The sequence below is a fragment of the Anguilla anguilla genome, chromosome 4, assembly GCF_013347855.1.
Source record: "Anguilla anguilla isolate fAngAng1 chromosome 4, fAngAng1.pri, whole genome shotgun sequence".
In the NCBI taxonomy this organism is placed as follows: Eukaryota; Metazoa; Chordata; class Actinopteri; order Anguilliformes; family Anguillidae; genus Anguilla; species Anguilla anguilla.
This window is the reverse complement of record NC_049204.1, coordinates 21,945,631-21,970,965: the sequence shown is the minus strand read 5'-3', so window position 1 is coordinate 21,970,965 and position 25,335 is coordinate 21,945,631. Positions and strand designations below refer to the sequence as shown.

The 25,335-nt window shown below is 39.1% G+C and overlaps 1 protein-coding gene across 1 annotated transcript; it reads left to right on the top strand.

The window, feature by feature from the left end:
- Positions 1-11,529: 11,529 nt before the first annotated feature.
- On the top strand, positions 11,530-25,086 carry si:ch73-60h1.1 (calcium/calmodulin-dependent protein kinase type IV). The gene is made up of 11 exons (XM_035415872.1): positions 11,530-12,601; positions 16,147-16,225; positions 16,306-16,368; positions 16,591-16,673; positions 17,421-17,493; positions 20,118-20,208; positions 20,374-20,448; positions 21,147-21,222; positions 21,360-21,486; positions 22,255-22,407; positions 23,001-25,086. Exons 1-11 carry the CDS (start codon positions 12,495-12,497, stop codon positions 23,508-23,510), a joined length of 1,437 nt encoding a protein of 478 aa, XP_035271763.1. The 5' UTR covers positions 11,530-12,494; the 3' UTR covers positions 23,511-25,086.
- The last annotated feature ends 249 nt before the right edge of the window (positions 25,087-25,335 follow it).

Sequence of the window (25,335 nt, the reverse complement as noted above, 5' to 3'; positions counted from 1 at the left end):
GTTTCCCCTTTTACACATTTCACAGGTTCCCGACTGAACAGCTCATTCGACTGACATCAAATGGCTGCACTGTTGTTCCTTTTTTTGGCACACACAAGTTTACCAACAGAAATAGCAACTGCTCCTCATTAAGAAAACACCTGTGTAGAGGCTGTAGTTCAATGATGCGAATCAGAAGGGTCTAGCTCGCATTGCTACTGGTCGGCTACTTGCCTGTACACAATTAGCAGACAATTTTTTGCACAGAGCACCAGTTGACCCTAAAACCACAAATGTCACTGCACTTTGAAATGTTGCAGTAATTCAAAAGATGATAAGACCATTAGAACAAGTCAACATGTGAAAACAAGAAAGACCCAACTGCACAAATACCCTTCCAGGTCTCAATACAATTAAGAGCTCCTGGCAGAGAGGGTGGATTGTGCTGTCTGGTGTCATTTCCTATTCATTTTGGGTGCAGTCGCTGTAAAATCAACAATTAGCCAAAATATGGCCCCATCCAGACATTTCATTTAATTTGACCTTGATCACCTGACAGGAGTGAGAAAAATCCTGGCATTCCTTTTCCCTCCACCCCCGCTCCCCCCAACTCTTGCGCACACAAATGACAAATTTGTACAGGGTTGCAGTTGGAATAACCAAAAAGCCAGAATGGAAACTAATATAACAATTCACATGTGGTCAAATTTCAGATTCTCATTTTTCATATATATTTTGGTTTCACCATGTATTACAGCTCTTTTTATACATAGTCCGCCTATTTCAGGGTGCCATGATGTTTGGGACAAATGGCCTCACAGGTGTTTCTGATTAATCAGGTGTGTTCAATTGCTTCCTGCTCTTATAAGAGAGCTTTTGCTATCTAGTCTTGATTCTAAGCTTTTGATTGCCTTTGGTGTCAGTTATTGTAAACAAGAGGACCAGAGCTGTGCCAATGAAAGTCAAGAAAGCCATTATAAATAAGAAGAAAACAGTCAGAGACATAGGTCCATCCTTACACAAATCAAGTGTTTAGAAGAAAGAGAACACTGACGAGCTCAGTAATCACAAAAGGCCTAGTAGGCCAATGGTGACCTCTACAGTTGATGACCAAATAATTCTCACAATGAAGAAAAACCCCCAAACACCTGTCCAACAGACCAGAAACACTCTTCAGGAAGCAGGCATGGATACTTCAGTGACTACTGTCCACAGAAGACATCACAAACAGAATTATGGACACTACACTGCAAGATGCAAACCAGTAGTTAGCAGCAAAAATAGAATGACCAGGTAACAATTTGCCAAGAAGTACCTAAAAGAGCCAAAAGAGTGTAGAGGCCAAAAGGTTCTGCCGAAGATCCAAAGCACCCTCCCTCATCTGTGAAGCATGGCAGTGGGGGTGTTGTGGTTTGAGCATGCATGGCTGCCATTGGTACTGACTCACTTGTCTTCATTGATGATGTAACTGCTGATAGCTGCAGCAGAATTAATTCCGAAGTGTACAAAAGAATTTTATCAGCTCAAGTTCAACAAAATACCTACAAACACATTGGACACTGCTTAATCCTACAGCAATGTTCCTGAGTATCCAAAGCCAAAAACTGGAAAATTTATGACTGGCCAAGTCATTTACTCTGTTTGAACCCAACTGAACATGCGTTCTATGTGCTGAATAGAAAACTTAAGGCAACAAGCCCTCAAAACAAGCAGAAGTTGAAAATGGCTGCAGTACAGGGCTGGCAGAACATTGTCAGAGTCACAGACTTTGCCCGCAAAGGATATGGTAAATGGTAAATGGACTGCATTTATATAGCGCTTTTATCCAAAGCGCTTTACAATTGATGCCTCTCATTCGCCAGAGCAGTTAGGGGTTAGGAGTTAGGTGTCTTGCTCAAGGACACTTCGACACGCCCAGGGCGGGGTTTGAACCGGCAACCCTCCGACTGCCAGACAATCGGTCTTACCTCCTGAGCTATGTCGCCCCACTCATGCGATATGCGACAAACATGACTACTCTCATTTACGTAACCTTAATACATCGCAAACATTATGTTTAAAAATATATTTTGGTATTTAACTCTTTAATTTAATTCTCAGCAGTTTTCCTGTTTTTCTTTTGTATTTTTTTTTTTACTTAATTCAGACAGGGGGAATGCAACAAATGTTACTAAGAGAGATGGATCGCAGTTCAGAAAGTACCACAGCAGAAATTGAACCCCCACACTGTAAAAAATGTCTGTGAATTTTATGGTAAAAGTCTGTAAAATAGTGAAGGTATGAAATTGTAAACTGTTGAAATGCAAACAGCACTTAACATTTCTTAGACGTGCTGCCTGCTACCGTTTGCTTAACATATTGTTACCGTAAAGTTCTCGTAGCCCAGTTGCCAGTATTTTACCATAAAACTATAATTACAATTGTTTTTTTTTTTTTGTAGTGCAGCCACAGATAAGATTTGTATATTGGGTGAGATTCATATGCCCTACAGACTGCACCATGTGGTCTTGCAAATGGCAGGCACTCTTGAACCCCTTGGATAAGGACAATGTCATTTTTGATGCTCTAATATGACAACATAGTGTGGTAAAATAACGGTATGCAGGCACACAATATTAAATCACATAATTATATTTTATGATGAGACAAAGCAACAAATTCACACACAGACACTCTCATTTATACATGACCAAATGAAGCCTGGCTTGGAAAGCAGCTTGGATTTAGCTAGCATGGGGGAAAGGCAAGATGGCTCAGAAGCCCATATGACGCACCTAATGGACTTCACCCTTATTTTCCAGGCTTGCAAAATCTCAGATAAGCTATGATGCTTCAAATTAGGCAGTGCTATTCCAGGCACCCTCAGCTGCCTGAAACGCAGTTTAATACGCGGATTCCAAACCACGCGGATAATTGCGTCAGATAGTTCTGGTGCGCCTGTGAAAGTCAAATCGGGAGGCCACTTTAATAATACATTGGAGTCAATTAGAGGTATCAATATTTTTCAGCAGTGCTTTATGAACCAGTGAAATCCTGTTAAGTATAACATATTGGTGAGCGAGGGAAGGAGAGTGTGCTACAGAGATAATGGGAAACATGTGCTCTCGTCTCTCTCCCTCCTGTAACAGCTTTATGGTTTTCCCTGCAAAATCTGAAACAGCTGTCAAACAGACAGGAAATATTCCATACATTTTAAAAGTGTTTTGAAGTGTATATTAATAATGCTTATACAATGGAAAATGCCTCCTGAAGGTACCGTTCAATCAAAATACAAAAACATGTCTTCTTGAGTAGCAATATAAGCAGAACGTTTAGATTTGGTGTCTTCATTGTATGACTTCTGCAAATTTTTAAAAATATATTTTTTATTGTACATATTTACTATGTGAGCACATGCATGATTGCATGAGCAACATTTCATTTTGATTATCCAAGAGTATACTGAAAGTCCGATACAATCTCCATAAAACAAAATGAACGATTAGACACTATTCAAGTCTCACCTCCTTTAGGGACCCACAGCACAAACTGGTCAGCCTGCCATCTGGGCTAGTTGCTTTATTGGCATTTTGGCTACTAATATATTAAACATTGTTACTCAGTTGGATGCTCAAAGTCCAACAGCTGGTTGAACCTCCTGTTGGAGAACATGTGCTGTATGGCTACTGTGCGGGGTGTCCATCTGCATGAATCATGCTGTATTATTGCACTGTTAGTGCCAGACGTGAAACAAAGGAAGTATAGTACCATATAATTTAACCACCCTCTGCTAATGCAGTGACTTGTTTTATGGCTGGCATTACAAGAAAATACATTTAAGCCAAAAAGGAAACAATCAGTGTAATCTGATAACAGTGTGCAATCATTTAGTATACTCAGTTAAGCTTATTGTTTGGATTATTAATGTTAGAAAAATGATGTTTATATTATCTTGGGACCGATGTAAAACACAGATTGCAATGATTTTCTGCAATGCATGAACACTGCAATTCCTTCAGTGGATTCATGTGAATCTGTAAATGTAATATTAGTTTAAAATGTAAATTTAATTGCATGCAGCAGCTCTAATTTATGGCCAGCTGTTCAAATTCAGCTAACTATATATTATATTTATTCATCAGCTCCAGTTTATAAGGGTGTGCAAGGTATACTTTTTTCATGTAGTATATATTTACCCGCACATATGTTACCTGTTCTTTATCATAGTCTATTAAAAAATGTGTGAGTACAATATAAGTCTGAAATAATGTGTAACAAGTTTAATCAGTTGACTTGTTACAACAAGCAAAACTTGTTACACCTAATTTCAGACTTATATTGTTCTCACATATTTTTTAATCAACTATGATAAAGACCAGTGCAGGTAAATATGTACTACATGTACAAAATATACCTTGGGAGCTGATGAATAAATATAATATAAAGCTGAATTTGAACAGCTGGCCATAAATTGAAACTGCTGCATGAAATAAAATTTCTTCACCGCTTGGCTTTTACCTCGTTGCTTTCTTGGTATTTGCTGACCTCTGGTGGTAAAATAATGTCATTATAATAACTTCTGGCAACATGCAGTGAAACCATGTTAATAATTACTTTGATGTCTTTTCCGAGATTTAATGTATGCGTACATTTAGGTCTGATATTTCTAGAATACAAAATGTATGGCATCACATTCTTTTCAGATCATAAACTTATACTAATGTTATTTGCAGATTTTGTAGCAATGCAGGGATTGCATTTACATCATGCTTTTGATCTCAACGTATTTTATAGTTAAGGGGGGAAACTCATCTCAGCCCCCACTAACGTGCAATACCCACTTGGGGATGCACAGAAGCTAGGCTATTTAGCAGCAGAATGCTTGCCATAGATCCATCGAAGATAAATGGGGATAAATTATTATGGGGATAAAGTGAACCAATGTTGCTCACTGCAATTCACATTCCTTACAGGAATAAACGTTTTATAAAAAAATGTAAGTGATCATAACCTTCACAAATATAAAACTTTCATTTATTCAATGAAAAAGATGAAATGAAAATAGTACTGCAATTCCACAATGCTGAGACTAATTTATTTCCCATTTATTTCTCATTTGTGCAGGCTCAGATGTTATATTATTTGTTAAACTATTATGATGACCAGAATATTTTTGTTCACCTGCATTGCTTGAATTCTGTCCTTTTTAATGTAAGGATGAAATGCTGAAATGCCTTCATGACATTGTTTATATAATTATTGTTTTGTTTACAAGGGAAGCACAATTGTTTTGAGAAAAAAAAACTAGGTAGTATAATTATAAATCCCACCAGAGTAATTTAATAACATAAATGCATAAAGACTAATTGACATATCACTGTGCATTTCACATTCTTCTCTTGCCTCACATTTTTTACAAATATTAGTAGCACTGAAACTGTCAAATCCTTTGAGCACATTGGAGCCTTGTTTGAAGCATTGCCAACCCATTGTCCTGTTTGATTGCGTTTTTTTTTTGGGGGGGGGGGGGGGGGGGTTGCCCTCATAAATTCTATTAGTGGATGGCACAGAAGGATGGCATAAGCCTTCATCAAACATCAAACAGTGAACAAAACTGAAGAAAAATCTGTCCTGCTCAGTAAAATGTATATCATCTGTTGCTCCCAGTTACAGACGGTTAAACCCCAAACAAAAGCTGAGAAAGATGGACGAGAGCACCAGCACTGTACATGCTGTTGAGCTCATTGGTGTGGTGTTTGTCAGCCCTGACCTAGCCCGTGGGGGCTGGCAAACTGGCACAGGGCCCACAGGCAGCACCGGAAACATTGTGCGTGCAGGCCAGGAATGCCTTGCCAACACTAAGCTCAAGTCAAGCTCTTCTGTGTGAATTCTCCATCTCTTTCAGTTTAATTTCACAGACATTTTGGGGTGTTCTAAGGTATTTTTTTTTTCTTTTTCATTTTCTGATAATATATTTATAAAAGATCTATTACACCATAATGTAACCAAGTATTACACGAACAAAGACACTAGATATATGGTATGAAATATTTATGAGGACTTCTGTACTCCAGTAATCCAAAGAGCCACTGATTTCTGTCTGAAAAACCCTGTACACATGTAGCATCAAAGAGCAATATCAACCAGCATGAAAGAAATACATACACTAAAAATGTATAATTTTAGCTATGAAAATGTATAATTTCAGGTATACCATAGGCTATGTATCTTAGATGGAAATTCTGGGTGTGTTCTTTGAACATGTAACTGTAAGGACAGCTGTTTTGTGATTGGAAATTATTATCATTACATTAAACTTGTGAGTACGTTTAACATTTAAAGTTTGTGCTTTTCATGTGTTTGTGCACAGCTACTGCTAACTTGTCAACAATATAAAAAATGAAATGTTATGATTGTACTATACTACTTGTATCCTCAGATTGAAGATGGGAAGTTTGCAGTAACGTAAATTAAACATAGCATTTTCTTTTTAAATTATTTTATGCAATTGTTTTTGAGGATGCACCTCAAGTATGCATTTAGACCATGGATTTTGGCACATGCACACTTCCACAATTATCTTCACATTTAAATTTACAACTTTAAAAGAAATGCAAAACAAAAACACTTTAGTATAAAATTTATTACACCATACAACAGAATACTGTGAGAACGGTTTCAACTGATGATTGAAGTATTTCTACTGATGATACAAAAACACGATTCCTTGAAGGAATCCGCCAGCATAATGCAATAATACTACAACCATAATGGTTTTTTAGTGTATCCTTTGTGATCAAAATTATGATTCAAAGAGTTCATGCTATGATACAAAACTTTGAATTTGAAAAACATCAAGATATCTGATGCGTAACATAAAAAAATGTCTGATTATGGAATTACACCATATTGTTCATAATGATGTTGCCAAACGAGGCACACAAATTAGGCACACAATGCCATGTCACCAATTTGATAGATTATATGAAATTGGGTTTTTTTATATGTGTAATCATGGCCCCATTTGCCTGAAATTGCCCTCGTAATTACCTACGAATATTGTGGTGCATTGTAGAATAGCTACAGTAGATATTACACACTTCCCCAGTGAGTTGTACCAGCTGTGTCTAGCCTGTGTTTGTGTGGTCACTTGACACTGGTCTATACTGGTCAGCATCTTTAGGCTGATCTGAGACCTTTATACTTGTGTGTCATGTAAGCTATCAAAGTAGTTGACCTGTATTGTTGTCTCATGTCTGTGAACCATATAGATTCTCAACTAATTTACCTGCAAAAAGGATATTCAGAATATTCATCCTGTAAATGGCTGAGAAAAGATTGGTTGTGCTTGGTTCTTTTTTTTTCAACCTGTATTGTGTCTTTGTGGTGCTTCTAAATTTAGTTTTAATGTTCAGGAGATATAAGGCTAGCTGATGTCCTGAAAATGCTAATTTTAATGATTTTATTGAGTACTGGAACAGAACAGGTGTGTTTTAGTGTCTTTGAGATGAGAATTTCGTCATCTGCTGGATCTGTTTTTGAATGTTCATGTGAATATTGATGTTCAAGCTCTCCTCTATTTAGCTTCATCCTTAACTGCCTTCTAATACCCTCATTTGCTGATACGGCTATAGACTCCTAGCCTTGCTTATTTTTGTTTCCATTGGTCTTCCCTGATATTGTTCGGTTATAGCAGTTACATAAAATGTAACAGCATACAATGTTGTTGGCACTGCGTCATGTTCTCTATTCCAGAAGAGAGGAACTATAGTCTAGAGTGCAATCTTCAGGGGCTGTTTAAATGCCCTAGGTGGGGGGGCGGTTGCTCCTGCCAGTGCCACATCAGAGCGCTCAAGACCATTGCAGGCGCAATCTATAAAGCAATGAGCCGCGGCAAGCACCTTAACCCAGCAGAACAGGTTGTTGGATGTCTGCCGCACATGAGAGAGAGACATTGGGACTCATCCACGGAACATGCGTACGATCACATTTGATCGTAAACTGTGTGTAAGAACATTTCGGCATCCATCTTTTTTTATCATCTGTATTTGCTCATGGCTGTTTCCTTATGCTAATCACATGAACAGGAACGCACCTAAAATTAACAAAGTCAGCATTCCTCATCTTATACACCTGGGATATGTCAAAAACAAAGGTCTGCACGTGTGCCATGAATCAGCATATTGGTTTTTCGTTGGAACAATTTTAAGAACAAAAATAAGAATAATTTAAGAAAAGTTTTGTGAATGAGGGGCAATATGTTTTAATACAGGTTATTTGTTCATGCTATATTGAAAGCCTTTATTTCCATGTATCTAATGTCTGTTGAGACTTCCCAGTTTAGAATTTACATTTTCCAAGCTGCGTCAGATTGAAGTAGAGGTACATGATTGGCTTTGCCCCGTGGTAGTGTTCACATAAAACAATTTAAAAATGTAATTCTAATACAGCGACAGATCTTCCATGGCAATTTATTTCCTAAGCATTTGTTATTTTAATGCTTGTATGCATGCATGCTCGATGGTTCCCAATTTATTCCTGTCATAGACTTTAAAATGGTCATGAGTGCTCATTACTAGCTAATCGATTTGATTTAATGAAATTATAGAGCACATTGCAATGAACAGCACAATGTGTTCCTCAGCAGGACACCGAGGCTTTGCCGGTAAAGGAAGCTGATATCATATTACCTCGGTGAATCGTGTTTTTTTCCATAAGAGTCAATGAACAATAAAACCTAATTTCCTCATGCTCCTGGCTTCAAAAGCTATTCTTCAAGTTACCATGGTCCCCTGACAAATAGCTGCTATGTGTGACAAAGCAGGCCTGTTTTTTGACTGCTTTCATGACAACAAACTCATAACTTTTTTGTCTCCTTGCATAAACTTTTATGGTCATTAACCTGTTTTGCTAGCTAGCTACCGATTGCTTTTAAATGAAAAATGGCAGGATGGAAACAGTAAGGTAATCAGATGAGAGTGCTTGGAGGTCTCTCAAGCTGAAGCTCTGACCTTCTGGGATCAGACTGCAGAATTACTCCCTATGTGCCTAATTGGAAACTCTGGTCCTCAGATAAAGGTCTTTTTGTTCCAAGGAGCCATTTAAAGCCAAAATATAACCAAGCCTTCTCTGTGCAGGCTATTAATCTGCAGAACTGAATGCCAAAGAACATCAGAGCTGCACAAACATTTTTACAGTACTTACATTTAAGTCCCAGGTTTTTAATTACCTTTCATTCTTATTCTTATACAATGTTATCATGTTATCAGCCGGATTTGCTGTTATCGGTATCTGTATATGAGTTTTGACATACTGTATTGCCAAGTTGCAATTATTATTATTATTATTATTATTATTATTATTGTTTTTTATTATTATTATTATTATTATTATTCCAAACATTTCCTGCATGTGTTTTCATGTAATTGTAATGCAGAACTGAACTTCATTCAAATTTTGTGCAACTTTAGACCTTTAGACAAGACTTTTGTCTGTCAACATTTTCTACATTTTTTTCAATATGCCAGTAGTGGCTATTAGATTTATTATTTGAAACAAGTGTTTGGATTGGAAGGTAAATCACCTGTTCAAATCTTTGGTCAACTTCTGGTTGAAATGCATATTTGCAACTATTTCTGCTAGTGATGCTAATGATAATAATTGTAATCATAATCAATTCACTTTCAATTGATGATTGTTAATATTAATTGTTATGAAACTGATATTGACAAGTATGATTAACAATATTAATCAGCCTTGTTCCATCCAAAATCTGTTAACTGCATTGTTTAGCACATGAATAACCTTTCATATGTCAAGGACCTAATGAAATGTGTAAATTGTATGTACGGTAGTCAGGGTGTACATATGTATGCAGTCAGTTAATTTATTTTTAAATCTTTGCATAATATTGTACCATTGAGGTACTGTTATAAGAGTCTTGTTTTTGTCTGAGGAAGTCCTGAGAGACATGACTGCAATTCAGCCATAGTGACAGGCTTTTTATTGGACTTCGCCCAATGACTAAGAGATAAGCAGACCCTTGGGACTCGACACTGATAGAAAACAACATAACTGCTGTAAATAAGCACTAGGTAAGAGCCTATTAACCCAGTGCACTTAGGCTGTTTGCACTTAATCGTCACATCTATCTCTTGCCACTTCCCAAAACAAACAATAAATATGGTAGATATAATTTACTCTCTAAGACAATGGTTCCTTCCACTATCGCCAAAGCACCTCTCTAGGTGGTTGATCATTCCCATTGGGTCTTGTTGTACCAATCATTTCACAATCACCCACACACCTAGCCTGTTCTAATTTATCTCTAATTCTGAGAATGTGCATTAACCTTAAGCAGCCCCGTTTTTGACCAAACAGAAAAGGCCATTCTTTTAATGATTTCATGACCAAATTAACCCTCATATTATTACAAAAAAAAAAAATGAAAACACTATAGTTTGCAAATCTGGCATGTTCATTTTGTGAAATGAGACAATAATCTGGAATCCATCTCCTTGATCTTTTTCAATCTGTTTAAAAACAGCTAGGGAATGGGGTCGAGGGTGCATAATAACATTGGTGGACGTTATCACATTAGCGTCTTAAATGAAATTATTATTATTAGTAGTAGTAGTAGTAGTAGTAGTAGTAGTATTTGCAATAAAATCTTAATAAAATAGGCCTTCGTGAAATAAAACATAAAAACCTTTTTTCACGTCTTGCATTGTAAAATATCTCTCGTTGCTTGTGGAAACCGCTGATTATGTTATATCGCACTTCCTCACTGAGTACGTTTTCCCTATATGATTACAAGAACAACGAGCTCACCTCTTGTCGCTTACGCCCCCACAAGTCAGAATTCGCAGGATGTATTTAATACCCCGGCCTGTTGGCTTTTATGCTGTCGCTGCATTTGTTCAATTTATTCAGCCCATAACAATATGAGTAGCCTAACCTCTCTTGATGCCGGGCACATCTGGATTTACGTGGAAGAGGCCCTATACATAGTACAGAGGCCTTAGTGAGGTGAACGTTTGCTGTGCTCGCTTGGGCCAGTATCCTTTCGCATATGCTCTATGTCTGAGTCATTTACTATTTTACATTTAGAGTTAGAGAATTATATATGGCAAAGTACATCATTGGGGTATAGATTTTGTTTCATTTTAGAATCATTTTATGCAGTCCCTAGGGACAGAATATTGTTCCGTGACATTTGTTGTGGGCGCTGTCCGCAGTACTGAAATCAACGGCAAAACAAGATAAGCAAGCATCCAACAACTGTATACCGATTCTTTAAAACCGAGAGTTATACGTCTGAACCAGCCGCATTATAAATAGTAAATAGGCAACGAGATTCACATGTATTTTTACGGAATGTTTACAACCTTTTATTGCAAAGGTGTAGCCAGGGTTTAGCCTGAATGTGACATCTGGAAGATGGATACAGTACATACGCAAGGCGTACGTGAAATACTGGCTACGCGCTGCACAACATAACATGGTTTTGATTGACTCTTTAGTTTCCAATTGCATCCCGGTTTGCATGTAGAGTGAACGGAACGGATTGGAGAAATCTGTGGTGGGATTATACGCCCCCTCCAGCGGGGATGGAGGGTTACAGGAACAGATAGGGAGGAGGAGCAGGATGTATTTGGTGTTCATGGGGATTCTGATGACCAGGACATAGTACTTGTAAACCTAGGCTGTAACTATCTAATTATAGTCCATTGTTCCTTAACATCATGAGCTGATGGGCCTAATCTTAATTTTTTACTATCATTGTTATTTTAAAATGAGTGTGACGTTTTGATGCTGTAAAGGGGGGTTTTGCGTTCTACGATTTGTATCATTAATCCTCTTGGAATGCCGAATGAAACGAAACCTGCAACATTTGCTTAGAATGAAGATCATTGAAACGCTTCGCTGCGTTATCTTACGTTAGTTGATAACCTAAACATACCTAGTTCTGCCAAATCGCAAGATGTTTTTGACATAGCTATAGGGGAAAATCACGAAAGCGAAATGGAATTGCTTGCCCCTTACACGGGCCGTCCCTGTGGATACTGAAGAAACTATAGGCTATCTAATAATACATGGTTAAAAGACAAGAACAACAAAAAAAAAGAAGAATACGAAGAATTGTAGGCGGAAATTTAAAATCAGTAGCCTAGAAAATGTGTTGAATTCAATCATCACGGTATGAATTTTTAGGCTTTACAGAAATCGTTTCTATGATTTTAGACTCTGCAGTTAGTGTCGTTTAAAACAGTATTTTTGTAAATAAAAACGTCGGGACCTAACAACTTTTATTGCTCCAATTTTGACGGCAGCGGAAACAAAGGTGATATTCTATGACAACTACAACTGAACAGATGATGATTTAAAAATCGTACGATTTCTGGGGTATTTGGACACAAAACAGTGCATTTCGTGGATTTGTTGATGATAGGTTTTATTTTTACGCAAGAGAGGAAAGTCTGCTTTTGGGGTGTGCTATCTTAAAGGATCCACGGTGTCTTGTGCTGTTGGCAAGCATGCCCACCTCACGCTCCGGCGCCACCTCAGTGGAATACTGGGTCGACGGCTCGCGGCGAGATGTCTCCATTGAGGAGTTTTATACTATGGGCCCGGAATTAGGAAGGTAGGCTATAGTATATCTAGGCTATAACATTACACTGATAAATGCATATCATATCCGTGCTATTTGGTTATAGGTTGGACTGTATTCAAACAAATAGAGGTTCTCCTCTGTGAACATAGGCTAACTGATGTAAATTTAATGCTGAAACAGTAGACGATTAATGATAATTTTTATTCTGGATAAATTTCCCTCCAGGTGTCCCCTTACTCTTTAAACGGAATTGTCTATAATCGCTAAGCCCTTGTTTCTTGGGCCGTTGTCTTATGGACAAACGAGCAGATGCGCCTTACAGAAGGTGTGGGACCCATTTTTAACTATGCACAATTACCCACGTGGGTACTTGGGATGGTGCAACAAATAGGATGTAAACAATTGATATTCATTTAACTGTAATTTTCTCTTTTCTAACGAGTTGGTAATACATGTAGACTACACAGTAAAATGTCCAATGTTAAATAAACTCTGACAGAGTACATGTGGTCCCTATTGGGCTCATATAGCCTACTGTGTTACAGTTGAATTAAAACTGGACATTTTATTGTGTATGAGTAGACCCGTACTGCCAATGTGTGCATTTTGTGGGTGATGTCTATCTGTAACCAGAGCTGGGCCCTGTTTCACAAAGCAGGGTTATTGAGTTAGCTGGAATACTGCACTGAGTAAAACCTGGAGCCCTCCCAACTCAGGAACATGGACTGTTCCGGGTTTTACTCAGCGCAGCCCACAGATGGATGTGGCCCTAAGCAAGAGTGTTTATGTCAGCAGCTGGCTTTGTATGTAAGGTTAAGTAGGTTACGACTGTAAATTCAGTGAGGAGATTTTGCTGTTGGGCTAGGAGTTTGTTGGTGACTGTAATAGCCTATCTGATGGCTAAAAGTGCTTGCAAGAACAATTCTCTGCACACTCACTGAAACACAATTTATGGCTGCATACATTTTATGGCTGTTTTCTTAGGTGACAGTGTACTATGCAAATCTTTGAAGTTGTAAAGCCAAAACAGTAAAATCTTCAGTGTTATATCAACTCTTACAGAGTTTATATGAGTCCACTATGGCCAGAGTTGAATGAACACAGGACATTTTCCTGTGAACTGCTAGTTAAACTTTAGATACACCAATCCAAACCAACCAATCCTGCCCAAAATTTTTATTCATTGCTGTTCAACCTAAATTCCATTTCGTAAAGGAACACAAGGAGAAAAAGACAAAATTGGTTGAACCAGCTAACACAAGGTGTAATATGCAGGGATTAGATAGGAAAAAAATTAACCATAGAGCAGAAGTTCTGTTCACTATTGAAGGGCATGGCACTTTGTTTACAGGAAAGCATATTTTTTCCATTTAGATCCAGGTAACGATGAGTACTTTATTTATTTGTGAGTTCCAGTATCTCTTCTTGACTGAGGGAGATGACAAGCGAGGTGGTGTTTTTGAGATTTGCTGTGTGTATATGGAATCTCATGAGGTCATTCAGACGTGAGCACCTGCAGCCTTCTGCTCCAAAAAAAACAAAAAAAACAAAACAGTGCCTGGTGCCCAGTGCTGTTTGTTCACAGTGGCAGGTATACTGTCTCTCAGAGGACAGGCATCAGCTGAGAGGGAGCGATAAGGTTTTCCACATGCTCTCTCAAGCACCAGCCCTCTTCTGTTTGCCATTTACTGTCTGGCCATCAGTTTATCTGTATTCTAGAGACAGTATCTTTCTATTCCATGTCTGCAGATGGAGCATGTATGGTTACAGGACAGGGTTTTGTCCAAGTAGCATGCCAATTCAACAGGTTTTCCGTTTTGTGTTCTATCTGAGCTTCATATTCAGTATGTATCGTGATTATGCAAGTCATAGTGAACATTAGGCTAAATGTTGTTTTTCTTTGAGGAAATACCTAAATGATTCTGAGTACTGCACACATTTTTGTTTTGCTTCTTTTTACTCAAGGAAGAAAAGAATCTACAAATTATGATGCCACTTGTCCACATGTGCCCTCTTCCTCTATCCCCAGCTGTGGTCGCTTTTCCCCTCAGTCCCTCCTGTCTCCCCATATAAGGTCATGTTTAATCATGGAGTCTATGAATTTAAACACGGATGCCCTGTTCCTCCCCTGCCCATGCATTGATGCCGTCTGGAGCTCCAGATCTATCATCCAGCTCCTCGAAACTGCCCTATTCTAACTATACCATTTGGTCTTCTATTATTCCTGTTAACTTTCACCTCAGCTGTAACCTGCTCAACCCATTTTATTTGCTGTCTACTATTTTACACCAGGCTGGCCAGTGGAGGATGGGCTCCCCCTTTATAGCCGGGTTCCTCTCGATATTTCTTCCATTTGGGAAGTTTTTTCTCGTCGCCATTTGAGGGTTTTCTCCCCACTGGGAGTTATTTACCTTATGTACCTGCTATTTGGGGGTTCAGGCCCGGTGTTTGCTCTGTTTGCTCTTTTTGCTCTCTTTTTGTCTCTTGCCTTGCTACTCTGTAAAGTGTCTTTGTGACAGTTCTCTGTAAAATGCGCTATACAAATAAAATTGGATTGAATTGAATAAAGATGGGAAAGGACATTAGGGGCTTATGTTGTGGAAGAAGCATCCTGGTTGCCAGGGTGACACAAAGCTTTAAGGGTCCAAAGGAGTGGGCTGAGGGAAGGATTGAATTAGCAGGACAGCTGGAGAGACAGCAATTAATTAAAAAGGACAGGACTGACAAAATGTTGGTGCTTCTTCGGGGATATGGTGTAGAGGAGGTGGAAGAACAGGTCGCACTTATGACTGATACAAGTATTCTCTCCCGCTGATGTGTGCTTGAGAGTCACTTCATTGAATGCAGAGAGTATAATGTGGCTCATTCTGCTGATTTGTGTCATCTGCTTTTTTGCGCCAGAGAAATCTTGAAAATGAAATACTCATTATGAAAAGATTGTGGATATCAAGTCTAACCCGTATTCTGGTTTGTGTGGTGGTCGGGTAACTTCTTGCTTCCACCCATTCAAAGTCATTAATCTAGGAAGCAAATAAAGCTGGCTGATGGAACATTGAGTACCAGTGTAGAAGCAGAGACTACATTCAGTGTACTCAAGAGTGAGTAGAGCATTAGCTGGGAGCTTTGAGCTTTCCGGTTCAGAGCACAAATTCACTCTTCGCTTCTTTCCTGGGATGGCCACGAATAATGAAAACATACATCTGGCTGCAGCATTATCTGTAAAGTAGATTTAAATACAGTGGACATGACATGGTCCAGGCATGCATTAGGGTCACATGATACAACCAGTCTGCCTATGTTTCAGACCAGGCTTGTTTTTATAGAAATGGGTCTGCAGAAGGTTGGACACAAGTCTTCCTTTCACTCATATTTGATTACATTACCGTCATGCCTGTTTTCTGTTAAAGATCATCCAGCTTTCACAGTGGGGTGTTCATTGAAACATGCATATAGGTTGCATCTATGGATGCTGAAGGCTTGTCTATGCATTTTTCTAACCCCTCAGAAAGGCGCATGTTCCATGCCGAGTTCAGTGATGGCGGTGCTTAAATTGTACCACTCTGCTTTCTTCCAAGGGGGGCCACGTCAGTGGTGTTCCGCTGCGAGGAGAAGCAGACGCAGAAACCATATGCTACAAAGATCTTGAAGAAAACCGTAAGGAGTTCCGCCATTTTATGAAAACCTTTTTTTTACGGCAGCATTTTGCCCTTGGTGACATTTTGTTTCCATTTTAGATTGACAAGAAAATAGTACGGACTGAAATTGGAGTTCTGCTACGGCTCTCCCATCCTAATATTGTAAGCTGAGCTTTATCTCACCATCTAGTCTTTTAAATGTCATCAGTGTTTACACCAGAATTCTTTCCATTCTTCCTGTCTCTCACACATATGATACAATAATTTAAATATGAAATCATTTTAAAGAGTTAGTGCACTATGTATGTTTTGCCTTTGTGCTTGTAACTACAAAAGTAAGGTTGGACGGTTTTGGGTGATACTTTGTATCTGGCTGGGTCTCAGATCCGACTGAAGGAAATCTTTGAGACGGACACGGAGATCGCGCTCATCCTGGAGCTTGTGACCGGAGGGGAACTCTTTGACAGGTTACTCCCCCTAAACATATATGACAGCCATGCCACATCCATCCAAGCTGAAGGTCACAGCCCTTTTATGCTAGCAGAACAGGTGGTGGATCAATCCTGGTTTCAATTCCAGTTCCATTTTCCGTTCTTTTATTTAAAAAATATAAATAAATAAAAAATAAAATCAATCAATTTATGACACAGCTCTATTGAGACCAGAGTATAAAAGGGATTGAAAATAAAATTTGCAGTGAATCCACCTGTGTTGCCCAGAGACAGATTACAAGAAGCTGCTTGAAGCTTGGTCTTGATGTGCTTGTGGAGTTGTCATAAATCCCAATCAATACTCTCAGGCACTCAGTGATGGAGTGGCAAAAGCTTTTCTAGATTTGCCCTCTACCTGAGCACATAATTACTGAGCCAGCACAGACCCTCAAGACCCTATTCATAATTCAAGAATCGCAGAATCTTTGAGCATTTTTAAATAGCAGGTCAAGTTGTCCGATCACCAGTTTTTGAATTTAGCTGTTAAGACTGAAATATCACCTATTTGCAGGTTCACCTTTATATAAATGTACTGTACTGTAGTACTTTATTGGTAGAATTGCCCATTACATTATCAGAGTAAGTGTTCCCATTTATCCCCTTGATAAGATGTTGTTGTGACTGATGTCTAGCCATGTGGAATTGTCAGTGGTTTGTCAGTTCTGTGTTCTGTGTCAGTTCTTGTCAGATTCATGTTGAAAACAGTGTCTGTTCTGCTTGTAGGATCGTGGAGAGAGGGTACTATAGCGAGAGAGATGCCGCTCATGTTATCAAGCAAATCCTGGAGGCGGTGGCGGTAAGATTGTTATTATTATTCTAATTATTATTATGACCTGCCTGCTAGAGCAAAACTGTGTTGGAGCTGTCTGACTGGAGTTGCCATATCTCATTTCTCATAACTGTATTATAATGGTCATTAAGTATCATTGGCATTATAAATTAGTTGTTTTTTAAAACAATCTATGGATTGCATAGTGCAAGATCAATTTTGTATAATGGGTGTATGTCCATCAGGCGTCTTTTAACTGGGAGTTATCTTGGGATATACATACATGGAAAATACCCCCAAAAAACATTTTTTGAAGATTAGATGATGTGCATGACATATTGTGTATGCATAGGTATACAGTATGTGTATTTGACAGTTTTAATGGATGCATTGGAGGTTATGATGCTTGTGTGTGTGTGTATGCACGTGCGTGCATATGCACATGCAAGTTATTGTGTGAGTGTTTGTGTGTGTTTGTAAGTGTATAAGAGGTTTTGTGTCCATGTGTGCGCAAGGATTCTAAGTGTAAGTTTGTATGTCCTCTTGTGCGTTCATGTTCATTCCAGTAATTAATGTGCGTTAACTTTGCCATTGGTCAAATGGAAGAGGTAGGGCAGATGTGTGTGGAGAGCTGAAAATGAGAAGTAATCCTCTTGGAAATCCACTGCAATTTTTTCCTGTTTTAATCTCCTGCCCAACAGTGCCAGCAGGGATGTGGGTGATGCTGTTACATAATAGCTCTGTAGAGTGCGTGTCAGCGACAGTGACTCTCCGCAATGTAGGCCATTTGCGCGTGTTGTTTCTAACGTGCTAACACTCTGCGTGTGGGATACGTTTAATCCATGCACGGTACAACATTTTAATCTGTAGATAGATACACAGACAGACAGAGTGAGCGACAACATGTATGTATGTGTGTATTTGCTTGTGTACATGGGGGAGGATATTAATTTGCCTTGTGTGCATTTTCTGCTTTCTAAATCTTTACTCTTTTAACCCCTCTTTTCACATAGTTACCGTATGACTGTCAAACATACAAGCTGGAGCTCCAGGCTCCAAGCAGTCTTGAATAATCATGTTCATTACAGCTGTAATAGACTGAATTTGTTCATAAATGAGTATTAAATGTGTTAAGACATTGAGCTGCATAGTTTCTGAACTGCCGAGCCAATTGTGCTCTAATGCCACACTACACCACGCATCACTGCCTGCACAAGGCACAAAGTCGCACATAAAATGACCATTAAGCTTAATTATAGATATGATTCTTTCTTGAAAGTCACAATTATACTTTGGACCAAAGGGCTTATTTTATTTTGTAAAATATTTTTGGGACAGATCTCTGCCAGTAATATAGTGCAGGTCTATGATTCATGAGGTGCAATAATGCAGCTTTTATGCCTTTGTGCTGTTATTTACTAGTATCTCAGTCTTTATCTGAACAATTTGGTTAAACCTGGAATATCACAAGACGTAAAGGTCTTTGGTAGAGAGAGAAACCTGCTGCTTTCCCCTAAGTCTCTGTTCCCTGAATGGGAAGCCGAATTGCTACAGCATAATTCAATAGATTCAGTGATGTCAAGGCCAGTCAGACTGGTTGGTTCAAAACCAGCAAACTTCAAGAGTGATAGGTTCAAAGGGCTCAAATCAAGCCCATCGATCAGGGCCTGATTTGAGCCCTGGCTGGCAGTGAGTATTTTTCCATTAGTGCTAACAGCAGTCAAGTCAGCCACTTAACTGATGTCTGTTAATGGGGGGGGGGGAAGCCAATCTTAACCACAGGCTCTCCCAGACATTCTCTGCGCTAATTTGTCGTAATGAAACGAAACACTGTCCAGGAAGAGCACGCTAATGGAAGAGGCTTCAGTGCCTGCCGGAGTGGCCCAGCAGGGCCCCAGCGGGGGCTGATGTACAAACACAGAGAATGTTGTGACGGATGTCTGGGGTTTCACAGAGAAGCGCTGGCTGCCGGCTGGCTGCACGTGATGCACTGTACAGTAGAGTGTTTAGATCCGGGTGAGTCCCATAGCTCAGTCTAATGCAAGACCAGTGTGTTAAGCAGTCATGAGCCACTGTGTGCTGGCAATCACAGTGTCATGGTGCTGGCTGGCAGCTTATTTAGTCACTGTTTCACATTATACTGAGACAGACAAACACAACAAAAGTAAGTGAATGAATTATTCAAACAAGAACAAAAACATTATGTATGAAGGCAGTTCAGAATAATGGGAAAATGATTGTGAGTGCAATGAAAGACCCTTTAAGCTGTGGAAAAGGCACATTTGCTGTATCTTTTTTTTGTGGTGAGGGCAGGCATTTTAAGGTACGATTAATCCTTCTGGGCAATGCCCTGACTTAACTGAGTCACACTAGAGATACAGTATTCTTTTATCTGTATCATATTTAATGTTTTACGGTTATGGTTGCTCTGCAACTGCTGCAAGACATTTCCGGTTTTCACATTAATAATCGATACGTACGCTGACACAAAACCCAGCAGTATAGGATTACATGTGACAAGATATGACTCATAGGGATGTTGTTGATCCACAGAGAGAATTGCAGATCTGCCTTCTGATTCAGCACCTGTGGCAAACCCTTGAAGGACACCTTTATGACATTACCTGTCTGTCTGTCTGTCTGTACTGTAGTATTTACATGAGAACGGAGTGGTGCACCGGGACCTTAAGCCCGAAAACCTTCTCTATGCTGACCTGTCACTGGATGCCCCTCTCAAGATTGGTAACTATTGACAGTTGACAGTGACTTTTTGTAATAAAGGAAATGCAATAATTAATTCAAATACAAATTGACACGGGTCTCGCTCTAATCCAGAAGACGAAATGTGTGAAAGATACAGCTGGCCCAAAATTCTTCTGTGGTTGACACCCCTTCTTATGTTTACAGCTGATTTTGGCCTGTCCAAAATAATAGATGAGCAAGTGACCATGAAGACAGTGTGTGGAACCCCTGGATACTGTGGTGAGTTTTTATAAGAGGGAGGCTGAACACACTTACGCTCATGTTTGCTTTTGTATGTGTATGTGAGCGTGGCTGTGTGTACATGTATAACCACATAATATTTTGTAATATTGTGGTTTGTACAGTCATGCATAGTAGCTCATTGCTACATATCAAAAAATGTCATTATAGCATCATATCAAATTTTCATTTTAAAGAGTTTCAATTTTGACTAAATTTGTAATGTGTAGATGTCATAATAAAAAAAAAATGTATCTCATGTTGAGTCAGTTTATTTGTTTTAGTACATGTTGCCTTATTGATATACAAATTTCTTCCTGAAGGATCACTATTTTTTATTTAAAACTACCCAACAATCATCGGTGGAGATGCCATGCATTAGCCTAAACCATTCATGATTAAGGGAACACACCTATGGCTTACACCTTGAACCAAATTCTTGGTGTGATATGTGTGAACACACAATGTCCTGTCCTGACCAACGGTCGTAAAAAGTGTGACGTATTGATCCACTGGAATTGGCCGCACTAGAACTGGGTCAACTGGTGGGAATGCAGAAAAAAAAGTTATTTTTATTTGACCTTTATTTAACCTTTATTTTTTCGGGTCGACGGAGAATTCCAAGTCCTCTCTTGCAGTGATGACACACGTTGCCTGTAACGCTGACAGCTGGCTCTGTGTCTCCATCTTGCCCTCAGCACCGGAGATTCTCAGAGGCAACGCATATGGGCCTGAGGTGGACATGTGGTCCGTGGGAGTCATTCTCTACATATTGTGAGTTGAGAATTCGTTCTGCAGATGGGCTGGTGGAGATTGGTTGATGGTTCATGCTGTTCAGGATTTTAAAGCCTTTAATTCTAAGATTCTGAGCTCTTTTTTATTAACATTCATTCCTAATTCATTCCTCTCAGGCTCTGTGGCTTTGAACCGTTCTTTGATCCTAGAGGAGATCAGTATATGTACAGCCGTATCCTCAACTGCGACTATGAGTTTGTCTCCCCCTGGTGGGACGAGGTCTCACTCAATGCTAAGGATTTGGTGAGTGCTTCTTTTACTCAGTTTTGAACACCAGGATTAGTTGTTCCCTGTAAAAGAGAGAGTTAGTTTTAATTGCCACGGGTTTTCTGTTCTAAAACTATGAGACTATGAATTATTTTCAAAAATAAATCTTAATTTTTATTGTTTTATGTTGTCTTGTATTTTTGGCCGGGTATTAATCATATAACTAACTGTTGTAATACTTTTTTCTTTTTTTGTATTTTTCCCTTTATATTATATTTTATTTGTACATTCAAATGCCTTTTTTATTGTTTTTCCCTCTCTCTCTATCCTTCTCTGGAAAGTGATCTGAGAATACTGTACAAAAAGTGTTCTATAAACAGTTATCACAATTTGTTCTTTCCCTTGTAAAATTATACGATTCAATTGCCATTTCAATTGTAAGACATTGAAAAACAATTCAGCAATTTGATAAATTAGTCAATGTATTACTGCTTTTAATATAACCCACTGTTAGATTAGATTTTCTTATTGAAGGCCAGACATGTTACTCATCAGTAGAAACTAAGGAACTTACAGACTGCACAGTAAAATGTCCTGTGTTAGTTCAACTCTGACAGTGTTAATTCAACTCTTAACAGATGACATTTGTTCCCACTCTGGAATGTGGGACCAAAAATGTATCTGTTGAGTGTTGAATTAACACTGTCAGAGTTGAACCAACACTGGACATTTAACTGGTGTGAGGAACCATGCTGTGGGGCCTGTGCATTCACTGCACTCTGTCCCTCTCCCCTCTGCGTACAGGTCAGTAAGCTCATTGTTCAGGACCCTCTGAAGCGGCTGACGGTGCAGCAGGCCCTGCAGCACCCCTGGGTACTGGGCAAGGCTGCCCGTTTCTCACATATGGACACCACCCAGAGGAAGCTACAGGAGTTCAACGCGCGACGCAAACTCAAGGTCAGCAGACTCCCAGTCCCCGAGCTTGTAATTGGGGAGATATTCCTCTGCAGTCGACATGAATAGCAGTCAAATGCAATGTTTTATTGTCTCATTAAAAAAGAAAACATTTGTGAACGTGTTCTTTTCTGTGATATTTTAACGGATTTATTTTTACTGTTTAATATCATTACGAAGGGTTAGGAGGTTCATTGTCGCAAATTAAAAAGACACGTTGCAGGTAATGCATCCAGGTGTTGCACATCTCACATCAGAATACTGCACATATATTGTATCAAGATAAACATATTGCACGGGTTATATCAGAAACAGAAAACAAGGGAAAAGACTACTGGCTTCAGCCACTCCGTAAAACTTCCCAGTTATACAGTGAAACAGTATGCACTCCTTGAGGACAGCAAAGTATGATCATTCGTTAAGCCTGATCTTATCCTAAAGAGTTCAAACTCCTTTTTAATCAACCCTTTTCCAATCCTACATTCCTGGGTACCTGAAATATTGCTTGGTGTGACTCCACAAATACATGCAAAAAGGTAAATACCTTGCCTATAAATTATACAGTTGAATAAAATATAGATTTTCTCCTTTTGTAGGCCGCTATGAAGGCGGTTGTGGCGACCAGCCGCATGCACGAGTGCTCACGCCGCCGCACAGACAGCTGTGAGGGGACTGCGAGCCACAAGACCTCCCGGCAGAGCAGCATGCAGAAGGAACTTTCCCAGGATTGCCAGGGCCAGCAGAGGCAGACTAACAGCACTCCAGAGCTCACTGAGAAAGGGCCTGACCAGAGCCAGTCCACTTCGCCCTCTCATGCACCTCCACACAGCCCCAAACAGCTGTCCACTCCACCTAAGTCACCAGAGACACCTACCAGTCCCCTGCCTACCAGGCCGCCCCTAAAGCCAGATGGCCTGAAACAAGCTTCTGTGATCCCCAAAACTGCTGTTGTTCGAGCCACACCACCCAGGAAGACCTGCTCAATGATAGATCCCACTGACAAACATGAGGCCACTCCTCTCCTCCCCTCCCCACCAAGCCCCAAAAGCCTCAGCAATGGCTTTGTAGTGGGGGTGGAGTCCAACAGTAAGACAGCTCAGTGCTAATGTCTGCCCATCACCATAGAGCCACTCCCTTGGATAGACAGGGCTGAAACCTGAACTGATATTACAAAAGAGGATAAAAAGGAAAGAGGGAAAAACTGGTGTTATTTCAGCTTCTGCTTCCCTTAACTTGTTGGAGGGGGGAATGAAAATGACTTCAGACCCTTATTTTTCTTCATAGTTTAAAATTAGCCTTTGACCAAACTCTAGAAACTACCAATGACACTTTTGGAAAATGGCCGGCAAGTGTTTGACTTCTTGACCATTCAGCCATTTTGCCATGTTTTGATTTTCCCAAGTTTTACCTCCTTTCCAATTGTGTATAAAGCCACTACCAAATCTCAAAGTGACAAGATCCTTTTGAAATGAGTGAAACCTTACTTTCTCATGAAATTGGATGTTTTAATTATATCTTCTCTGTACCTTTCCACTATAAAGTACTGGAATTTGTTAACATTTTATGCAAATATACTGTACATATATCCCTTTCCCTTATTTAAAGCTTTGCGATAGTAAGGGTATTGTGCTGTATTTGTGAGCTTATCAATATTGTAAAGGTGTTCATGTGTTTTTGACACAGCTGTTAAGAAAACTTTTCATATGTAGGCTACTTTAAATATAGAATTAAAGTGATAGTTCACTTTCTGCATTATTCCATATTTTTGTTTTTGTCCTAGATATTTGTTTGTGTGCAATGAAGGATATTTTCAATAGTTTCTGAAGTTTCTTGCAATGGTCTGGTATGAGGGCATTTATACAGCGAGCTGGTCTTTGAAAAATTATGTAAGTATTAAAATGTCTTTTCCTGCACATAAAACCAATCTGGGACAATCAAAAATCATTTACTTAAAACTGAAATAACAACAAAAAACCAAGAAAGTGCACTATCACATTAAGTTGTTTCCCATGAACATTAATGACATTGCTCTCCTGGAATCTCTTTTCTCCATATTGGTGATACTAGTTAAAGAAACTTGTTTGTTCCTCAAGCCACTTTTGTACATGCCTGTTGCATCTATAGAGATGTCAGTGGTTGTATCATAATGTGGTAAGGTAATCAGCTGCAAATGTATGTCTTATTCACCACTCCCACACACTTCACAACCATGCTCTCTACCTCTTGGCTGCATTGGGGCTTCCAGATCTAGACAGGAGATTTTACGAGAATAACACTCAAGCATGATACAAATATTTTGTTCTTGGCCACCACAAAGAATTACGTATATACCCTATAACATAATTTATTATTTCAGCACCCATCACTAATAATGTCAAAGGGCTGTCGTCTGTGGACATTCAAGTTTGAATGAATTCTGTTCTCTGTCCGAACCGATAACATTTTTGGACAGAAACATTTACTTTATAGTAAAACAGAAACACACCCACACTCCTCTAAATATTTCATTGCCAAACAAGGGGAAATACCAGTGAGTAAATATAATGGGACAAGACAAAAAGGAGCACATGTAGAGTCATTCGTGGCTATCAATATTAAATTATATACAGAAATGTACATATTTGCACCATGTTTCTGTGTTCCATGTTTTGATTAATAAATATGGTTATAGCCAAGTTATGACATTGCAGTAGGGCCAATATCTTTGTGCGCGTATGTGTTCTATTACAACGCATTGCAATTATGCAATTAATGCAATTACCCCCAACCGAAATAAACTTCCTCCGAGCTAAAACTAAAAACTTTTGCCTTAGGAGGGGCCAAGATTTTTTTTTTTTTTTTGGTCTTAATTAAATATTTGTGCTCTCTGGTGGTTTTAAATGTACATAAATTCAATAGCCTAATGAAAGACTTACAGTTGCAAATTATCTT

Excerpts from the sequence above, each read along its gene's own strand:
- si:ch73-60h1.1 (XM_035415872.1), top strand. The coding sequence starts at position 12,495 with ATGCCCACCTCACGCTCCGGCGCCACCTCAGTGGAATACTGGGTCGAC. Across the intron at positions 12,602-16,146 it reads ATGGGCCCGGAATTAGGAAG|GGGGGCCACGTCAGTGGTGT; the intron begins GTAGGCTATAGT and ends CTTTCTTCCAAG. Across the intron at positions 16,674-17,420 it reads GGAGGGGAACTCTTTGACAG|GATCGTGGAGAGAGGGTACT; the intron begins GTTACTCCCCCT and ends TTCTGCTTGTAG.